Source organism: Tupaia chinensis, unplaced genomic scaffold (genome assembly GCF_000334495.1).
Source record: "Tupaia chinensis unplaced genomic scaffold, TupChi_1.0 Scaffold000605_1, whole genome shotgun sequence".
Taxonomy (NCBI): Eukaryota; Metazoa; Chordata; class Mammalia; order Scandentia; family Tupaiidae; genus Tupaia; species Tupaia belangeri.
The window spans coordinates 350,082-360,218 of NW_006160123.1; the positions used below are offsets into that span (position 1 = coordinate 350,082).

The 10,137-nt window shown below is 38.3% G+C and overlaps 1 protein-coding gene across 4 annotated transcripts in view; it reads left to right on the plus strand.

Annotated features, from left to right (window-relative positions):
* UBR1 (ubiquitin protein ligase E3 component n-recognin 1) overlaps positions 1-10,137 on the plus strand; it is a 162,010-nt gene that overhangs the window by 56,658 nt on the left and 95,215 nt on the right. For all 4 annotated transcript variants that reach the window (XM_027775784.1, XM_027775785.1, XM_027775786.1 and 1 more), the window contains exons 11-14: positions 1,244-1,342; positions 2,221-2,378; positions 4,323-4,422; positions 5,209-5,337. In XM_027775784.1, coding sequence (XP_027631585.1) covers positions 1,244-1,342; positions 2,221-2,378; positions 4,323-4,422; positions 5,209-5,337 — 486 coding nt within the window. The remainder of the gene's footprint in view (positions 1-1,243; positions 1,343-2,220; positions 2,379-4,322; positions 4,423-5,208; positions 5,338-10,137) is intronic.

Genomic DNA, 10,137 nt, shown 5'->3' on the forward strand with positions numbered 1-10,137 from the left:
ATTTGAGTCTTTTGTAAAGTGTGTAATTCCTCTTTTAGATCTTGCAAGAATTTCCTTATCTCCTGGAACTCGTCAACTTCTTTCTCCTTTCTCTTTAGCAGTTCATTATCTCTCCTCTTCCATCTCTGTTAGCTTCGACATTATGAATGCTCTAAATTCCTTATGAGATTTTTCCATGATTTTTCACCGAACTGCTTGTGGATGAAGAAGAGTTACACTTTTCCCTTGGAGGAGAGGTATTTTCTTGTTTTCCCATATTTCTTGTGATCCAGTGTTGATTTCTTGTCATTTGATGGATGGTGTGTTTCTTTCAAATTCTTGAAGTTCAGTCTCAATGTTAAGGAGCAAGCAGACAGAGGTGATCTAGAATCTTTTTGCCATTCTGTTGTGATCACTGGTGCAGCAGATTCAGTAGATATTGAGGAATATTTTTCAGTTACTCATTTTCACCTCAGCTAGACCGTGTAGTTAAATGCCTATTTGTTTTTATTTATTTATTTGTTTGTTTATTGCTATAGGGCATGTGAGCTTGCCAGAGAGATGGAGGGAAAGTGAGAAAGCATGCCACACCCCCTTGCTCCCACATCATCCTCTCTGGGGCAAAGGCCATGCCTCAGTTCCTTCTACATTCGCCTTTCAGGATTTAGGGCACACACACACACACACACACACACACACAAACAAACACTCATGCCTGGTGTGATTTTCAAGCCACTGATAGGGGAGTTGAACCATGGTTGACCATATGGGATCCACCTGCCTTTAACCACCATACCACCTGCTGGTCTCATATTTGTATTTTTGTTGGTCATTATTCTCTTTGTAATATATTTTTTTTGCTTTAATAAGTAGATATTATATTACTTGTCATCTTATGCATGTAAACAGACATTTAGCAGTTACTAAAATCAGATGCACATTTTTTTATTTTAGAGGTTTTTTACTATAGGGCATGTGCTCTCGCCAGAAAGACAGAGAGAGAGAGAGAGAGAGACAGAAAGCAAGAAATTACCCCCCAGGGGGGATGGCCACACCACAGTCCCTTCTCCTCCATTTTCCTCTCGGGATCTTGGACACACATGCACACGCGCCTGGTGTGAGTTTATTAAGTCACCAGGTCCGGGACTTGAACTGCTGTCAACTACATGGGAGTCCAGCGACATAGCCATTACGCCAACTACTGGTCCCAGATACAAAATTTTTTGTAGTCATTTATAATTGATTTTCCACATTTATCTTTCAGTATTATAAACAGCTACAAAAAGAATATATCAGTGATGATCATGACAGAAGTATCTCCATAACTGCACTCTCAGTTCAGATGTTTACTGTTCCTACTCTGGTATGTATCCGTTATTTCTTTATAGGCTTTCTAAATAAAACCTGTTTTGCTTTTTACGAATTTGATTTACTTTTGAACCAAATTAAAACAATGCCAGAATCACTAAGTTGGGCGAATTCTTAGAGCATTGAAAAAATGCTTCAGTGGTATCTGCATGTGACTAGTACTTGAATGGTACCCATGGACTTGGTAACTAGGCACTGCTCTTGTCCAAATGTTCTGATCCCTCCTGATAACATCTGAAGCTGATATCTCACTATCTAGAGTAACTTAGGAGTAATGCCTTTTCAATATAAAGCTGGGTTTTTTTTAAGCTATTCTTTTGTTTTTTATTGTTTGGAGGGGATTGATAGAGTAAGATGAAACTAAGAAGGGACAGGATGATCCTGTCAGTCATTCATGTGAGTTGGTGCTTTGTAAGCCTGAGAGGAGGGTAGAGGATTCTGCTTCCTTTTTGTATTTCTGTTTTTCCTGTTTCTTCCACATAATTATATTAACTATTCCTACTTTCCCTTTTCAAAAGGCCAGAGAAAAAGATTGGAAAGAAAAATTGGGTTGGGAGTAAGGGGGGAAAGCCAGAATAGATAGCAACGTGGTAGAAGTCACAAAGTGTGTCTTTGTACTACTTTGCTCCTTGCATGATTTTTGAAGATAGGCTCTTATCTGTATCATGGAATTGGGGGATGTTTCTAGTTACTGAAGAGTAGGGAATTTACCTTTTAGAGAATAATTTCACAGAGTTACTTTTATATGAGAACTAAGTTTAATGCTCAATAAATATTTATTTTAAAATTACCTTCTTACTAAGTGAATGAATAAATTAAGTCCATGCTATGATGATATAATGCTTAAGAGAATATTCTTGAAATATTTTGCAGGCTCGACATCTTATTGAAGAGCAGAATGTTATCTCTATCATTACTGAAACTCTGCTAGAAGTTTTACCTGAGTACTTGGACAGAAACAATAAATTCAACTTCCAGGGGTATAGCCAGGACAAACTGGGAAGAGTATACGCAGTAATATGTGACCTAAAGTAAGTTGTTCAAGTCAGAAGGTGAGGGCACCTTTAAAGACAGCGTGCTTGTCTGCTTTGTCCTATCACCAGATCCTTTTGGTTATCTTGGAGTGTCTATAATGATAACAGGTACAAAGAACTGTTACTGTCTTATATTAATAAATGTCTACAATGAAGATTTCTCACTGAGTTTTAGAACCAGATTAATAAAGAAGGTATTGAGGAGAGGGAATGTGGGGTCTCCTGGGTCACCCAAGGAAACTATCATAATTACCATGCCTTTCTCTCACTTCTAGTCACATAATTCAGTTCTGTCCCTTGTGTGTAGTCTCTTTGTGCATAGTTTTAGATGACTTCTTGGTGAAAACATCTTTTTTTTTTCTAAGAAATATTTTAATATTATTATTATTATTATTTAATTTGGACAGAGAGAAGGAAAGTGAGAAAGCGAGCTGCCAGGTCTTAGACTTGAACCATGGTTGTTTATTTGTGGGAGTCCAGCACCCCAACCACTACACCACCTGCCAGGCCCTGTAAACCTCTTTTTAACTCCCCTTTCATACATATGTTATTGAAGTTCACGCACATGCACCCAGCATGAGTTTTAAGCCACCGGGTCCAGGACACGAACCGGGGTTGACTACATGGGAGTCCAGTGACATAGCCATTACGCTAACTGCTGGTCCCATCTTTTTTGATTCTTAACATTAGATTACAGCATTCACAAAAATCTTTTTTTCCCCATTACACTTTTTTTGAAATATTGCAAATGCGTGTACATTTTTAAAAATAATTATTTAATTTTCTTTACTTATTTGTTTGTTTATTTTTAATTTGACTAAAGAGGAACAAAGTTGAGAGAGAGAGAGAGAGAGAGAGAGGGAAAGGGAAAGTGAGAAAGGAAGCCTCCATGTCTGGGACTCAAACCGCAGTTGGCCGAGTGAGAGTCCAACACCTTTAATCACTTGCCACCTGCTGGCCCCCTCCCCACTGCACTTTCAACTTCACACCAGACCTGTGGCTTAGTGGTTAAGGGAGTTGGATCCCACTTGACTAACCATTGGGTTGAATCCTACCTGAGCACCTTGAAAAACACTCTGGGAACATGCATGCACCTAAAATCCTAATGGTATGAAGAGATGGAGGAAAGGAGATTGTAGTGTGACCATACCACATTTGAGGGTGCTTTCTCCCTCTCTCTGTATGTCTTTTTTGTCTCTGCCAAGCACACATGGCAGTTAAAACGAAAAATACAGTTTGAATTTCAAGGACAGGATTTATCTTGTTTATGTTCATATTATCAAATAGTGTATGTAATAGTAATGCATTTCGATTGATTGACTGCAAATTATCTGTAATAATGGTAAATGATTGCTTCCTGAGATGCTGTCCCAAGATAAGCATATTTCCCATTGGATATGAAGCTAGAAATTGTCTTTAGTGCTAAAAGGAATATTGATCTTGTCTAAAATTAGTATATTTATCTCTTAAAACTAGTACATCTGTAGATACAAACCCAAGATCACATAGATGCTTACATCTGTCTTCCAGGTTCTGGGTTATGAAAACCTGGAGATAGGAAATCTGTTCCAAATTTCCTGAACCCAGAAGGATTTTAGCTAGCCCTTTAGGTGTTGGGTATGAACAGTTTTAGGAAATCTGTCCTGTGGTTATCCACAGTCAGCTGTGACAGACTAGGTTGGTTCTGGGTTCACTGAATCAGACCAGCCTTTGGGGGCAGAGTGTGGAAAACCCGAGATTACCTTTTATATCTACCTCTTACAGAGCATTCACATTTTGTTGGTTGTATTTAAAATAACGAAGAATAAGGAATTCTAGCTCTGCCCAGAGCATCTAATTATTGTTAGAAATTAGAATCCATATTTTTGATAAATCAACATTGTTTATAACCCTGAGAATCTTAAAATAAGAAAGTAAAATTTTTCTTTTTTGAAATAATAGGTATATCCTGATCAGCAAACCTACAATATGGACAGAAAGGTTAAGAATGCAGTTCCTTGAAGGTTTTCGGTCCTTTTTGAAGATTCTTACCTGTATGCAGGTATGATCATTCTTCTGTACATCAGTAAGACAAATTTATTTTTAAAATATTTTTACTCTTTTTTTAGTAAATTTTTATTTTTATATGAGAATGTATTTAGTAAAGTAGAAATAGTTTACTGTTGCTACTATTAATGTTTATTGAATGCTTACCATATGATAATTGTATAATCAACCCTGTGTGTGTACTGTCTCTTTTTTGCCTTATAGAAATATTATGAGGTAGTTTCTACTGTTATTCCCATTTTATATGTAAGGGAATTGGAGCTTTAAAAAATTTGCCTAGGACAAGCTCCATGACTTTATGGTTAAGGCAATTGGATCCCACGTGGCTAATCTTGTAGTTCAAGACCCAGACCCAGTGGCTTGAGAAACACACTAGGCGCATCTGCATGCCCCAAATCTGACATCATGGAGAAATGGAAGAGAAGGGATTGCTGTGTGGCCATTCTCCATTGAGGGGTGCTTTCTCTTTCTCCCCCCTCTCTCTTCTGCTTAGTCTCTCTCTGGCAAGCATACATGTCCTCTGGCAAAATTTTTAAAAATGTTAATTTTCCCAGAGTCACACAGCTAGAAATTCTAGACAGAGCTTTGGTTTGTAGTCAAATGTCCTACGTGTGAGCTGTACCCCTGAGAGCTGAGATTCGAATGCATGTATTCTGACCTAGTACAGTAACCATGATAAAATGCTATGTATATATGAATAGGAATCCTAACTATGTATTTTGCCAATAAGAGGATCAAAAAAAGAGGGTCCATATAACCATTGACCAATCTTTTCTTGTAGGGAATGGAAGAAATCAGAAGGCAGGTTGGGCAACATATTGAAGTGGACCCTGACTGGGAGGCTGCTATTACTATACAGATGCAGTTGAAGAATATTTTACTCATGTTCCAAGAGTGGTGTGCTTGTGATGTAAGTAAAATTCATTTATATGATCAGTGCCTTTGTAAGTGCACTAATGGTTATTAATAGTGCAGTTTTCTAGAGCCAGCCTAGTGGCCTGGTGGCTAAGGAGACTAGATTGTATATGGCTGACCATACAATTTGAGTCCTGGACCTAGAGGCTTGAAAAATATGCAGGGTGTGTGTGTGTTCATGCTCAAAATCTCTAAAAGCAAGAGAAATAGAGGGCAAGGGATTTTGGTGTGACCATTCCCATGAGGGTGCTTTCTTACCTTCCCACTCTCTGTGTCTTTGTCCAATGAGTATAAGTGCTTCTGGCAGAATTTAAAAAAAGAAAAAAAAAGTTTTCTGTTGCAGCTTCCTTGAGGTAAAGTTTATTATTTAAGTAATATTTTATAAATTTGAATTTGTCTTAATAAATTCAGGGGAGTTAACCAGTCTTTTATTCTAATCAGAAAATGTGGCCTGTGGGACCAGCAGTTAGCGTAATGGCTTTGTCGCTGGACTCCCATGTAGTCGACTGCTGTTCGAGTCCCAGGCCCAGCACATGTGCGTGCGTGGCCAAGATCCCGAGAGGAGAATGGAGGAGAAGGGATTGCGGCGTGGCTATCCTCCCTGGGGGGTGATTTCTTACTTTCTGTCTTTCTGTCTCTGTCTTTCCAGCGAGCGCACATGCCCTATAGCAAAAACCTCTCAAAAAAAAAAAATGTGGCCTGTAATATTTTTACTTATTTGTGGGGATAGTAGGGCTTAAAAATATATATCTTTATTGGCAAAATTTGTCTCAGACCATAAAATAGTTTTTGATTATGCCTTGCCTTATTAAAGAAGGGTTTGCAGGTTAACATTTGATGTTGCACTTACAAATCTTAAGTAAAAAAAGTACTAAGCTACCTGGCTACTGATAAAAATAGGCTAGTGTTGATGTAAATAACCAACTCTGTGAAAATAATAATGTAGTTTATTTCTAAGTAAAATATGGATGACCTAGGCCCAGAGAGGAGGCAAAACATGCCTTTCTTGGGGTGATCAGGTACAGGGGTTCCTTTTATTTGATTTTGAGAGCAAGAGACTAAGATTAGAATTTAGTGAAGAGTTTTTCTATTAGTCTGGCCCAAAAAGACAGGACATGTGGAATGGGAGGGGGGCTTGTAAGTTATAAGTGGATTTTATAGTTTTTAAGTTGGTGATTAAAAGAGGAAGGTTGCAGCAATCAGAAAAGAATGTACTTTAACAGAAATGAGGAGACTTAATATATATATATATCACAAAGATTCACAAAGATACTACTGCAGGGACGGAATGTAGGAAGACTTCTGTCAGAATGGTCTGTTAATGTTTGTGGGCATGACTCCCTCCAGGGCCCCTGGAAAGGATTTTGAAAAATAGGAAGTCAGACTTCTGTCTTCACCAGCAACTTTGCTGTCTTGTTTTATATAGTAATTAAATGTGTTTTCAGATTTGTAAACTTAATAGCAGAAGCTGGTGCTAACGTAATAGTATTGAAAACTAAAACTGAGTATTTTGAAATAAATGCACACTATTTCCTCCAATCCTGACTCTGAAACTATATCTTCATTCAGCAAGAAACAGCCAGATTGGTCATCATCTCCATTCAGCAAGAAACAGCCAGATAGGTCATTGCCCATTTTCCCTCAGGATTGAGAGGTTTTTCTAAGAATAGAGGGGACTGAAACCGAGCAAGGACCCCCTAATGTATTTTCTAAAGTTCTTGAAATATAAGGTACATTTACACTGTAGTGGACCAGAATAAGAAGTAAGTCTTCAGACTTTGGTTATGATAATGACCAATATGGACCACGAATGAGGACCATTTGACCTCTAAAACTCTCATTTAAAGGAAAGATAAGGTTTTCATTTCAGTATGTAAGATGTTTTATAGGCTGGAAACTGCTGGTTGTAAGCTCAAAGACCCCAGGCTGGATAACTCCAGACACCTGAAGAGAAACTTGATTATCTAAGGCCTCACCATTCAAGAATGCCTAGGAGATGATCATACTCTCTTGAACCAATTACTGAACTGATCATATACCTGGGACCTCTGCCCCTAATTTTGCCCTTAAAAACACATGTGGGGAACATTTTGGGGAGATCGGGTCTTTTCAGCATGAGCTGCCTGCTCTCCTTGCTTTGCACTTTGCAATAAAACTGTACTCTCCTTCATCACAAAATAATAAAAATACATATAGATAGATAGATATAGATATATCTATAGATAAATATCTTTAAGAAAACATCATTGAAAATGGAAAAATATGTATATATCTTTATATTCATAAGTATTTATTTCCTTGAAAATGAATATTAATAGGATAATTAGGAACACATAGACTCTTGACTGTTTTAGTAATGGAGAGGGGCAGTTATTTATTCAATCATGAACTTCGTTGTGTGCATTAAACTGCCTAAGAAATTAATTTTAAAATGTTGTGCTGGCTCCATGGCCTAGAGGTGAAAGGAGCCAGATCCCACAATGCCAGACATGGTTCAAGTACCAGCCCCAGCAGCTGGAGAAACGTACCAGGCATGTGTGCCCCAAATCCTGACAGGACAGTGAAATAGAAGAGAAGGGATGACAGCATGACTTCGCCTCACTGAGCAGTGCTTTCTTCCTCTCCCTTTGGCCTCTCTCTCTCTCTGGTGATTGTATATGCCCTCTAGCAATTAAAAATAGAAAAAATAAAACTAATTTAAAAATAGTACTAGTGTATTTCCTTTAAGTTACAATCTTAGACCATACCCCTCTCTAAATACAAAATTCTACTAAAATTCTCTAAAGGAATATTGACCTCATTTGTTTATTTTCTGAGAAAACAGACTCTTATCTGAGTCAAATTCTTTTACCTTCTCTACTTTTTTAATATTTGTTACCATAATCTATTCCCTAAATTGCTCGGTCTTCACTATTAGTCTCTCTGTTTCTAAAATTAATGCCTCTCCCTATGCTCTTGATTCGAACTGGTATTACTTTTTCCTAGAACTTTCTTTCTCAGTTGTCTCCACTTCTGTTTCTAGTTCTTCTGTTCATATTCTTATAGACACATAGTACTACCCTATCCTTAAAAACAATAAGGACTGGCCTTCTATTATAGTGGATAAGCACACTGCATATGGGACCAGCAAATAGTGTAATGGTTACTTCACTGGACTCCCACGTAATCAATCGTGGTGTGAATCCTGGACATGGCAACGTGAAACACATGCCTGGTATGTGTATACCAAAAATTCCTAGAGAAGGGTTTGCAGTGTGGCCATGCCCCGTGGCGGGGGTTGATTTCTCTCTTTCTGTCTCTCTGTCTCTCCAGTGTGCACACATGGCCTATAGCAAAAATCTCTCTTAAAAAAAAAAAAAAAAAAAGGCAAAAAGCACAGTGCACAGAGAGCTGGAGCCTACGTGACTCAAATCCCAGCCCCAGCAGCTTGAAAAACACACCAGGAGAGTATATGTGCATGTCCAAAATCATGACAGGGTTGAGAAATAGAGGAAGAAGAATTGGAGTGTGACCAGCACCCTGATGGGGGTGTGTCTCTTTTCCTTTTTTTTTCTTTTTCTCTTTGGTGAGTACATGAGTCCTCTGGGCAATTAAAAAAAAAAAAAAAGATAATAAAACCCCCTTACTTGTCTTTGCTACCTATAATATGGACTGTGAACACTTTTCTCTTTTTCCTCTTCCCTTCTCTCTTATCAGCTATTGGTCACAAGTTCAGAGTAGCCATATAGGCACAATAGACTCTAATCTAGCATAGTAGTTTTATAAAACAAGAAGTACGAGAAATATGATCCAGTAACTATAGTAGCACACTTTTTTTATTCCTTTTTGGAGGGCATGTGCAGTTTTGAAAGATGGAGTCAAGGTGTGTGTTGTTCACTTTGACATCTCCCAAACATTCTGAAGGTCATCTGTCTCACCCTTTATGTCCTAATAATTCAGAGTCTGACTTTTGTCTTTACCAGTTGACAAGAACTGTATTTAGAAAAAAATCTCAAAGGACCTATTTAGTAACCAAATTCAGTCCCCATCTGTGAAGTATCTGTAGTAGTGTGTTCTGCTGAATACCTTAAACTTTGTTCTTTCTTCATTTATTATACAGCATGTACATGTCCAAGAGAAACTGAGAGAGAGAGAGAGAGCAAACACCCTCCACAGGATCTGGTCATGCCGTGATCCCCTCCTTCAGTCCAACCTGTTGAATCTTGGGCACTCATACACATACCAAAGTGAGCAAGGGATTCAAAAGGCACCACCATGTGGAATCTTTCTTAAAGCAGCACTGTACTACTGTACCATGAAACCATCCCTTGAGTAACTTAATCTTGAAACTTTTCCTCTGATTTTCACGAACCTGCATTATCCTCATACTTCTATTATCAATTCCCCATTTCAGTCAGTGATTGCTTTTATTCCTAATTCCTTCTGCCTGCTAAATAAGACGTTCCTCAATATTATACTTTCTTAACTACAGCCATTTTATTTCTACCACTTAATTAAAACCTCATAGGAGTGACTTACTTTTTTTTTGAGAGAGATTTTGCTATAGGGCATGTGTGCTCACCAGAAAGACAGAGACAGAGAGACAGAAAGCGAGAAATTACTCCTCAAAGGGGGATGGCCATGCCACAGTTCCTTCTCCTCCATTCTTCTCTTGGGATCTTGGGCATGCATGCACATGCGCCCAGTGTGAGTTTAAGCCACTGCATTCAGGACTTGAACCGTGGTGGACTACATGGGAGTCCAACTGCTGGTCCCGAGGGATGACTTTCTCAAGAGACCCATTTCTGTTTGTATG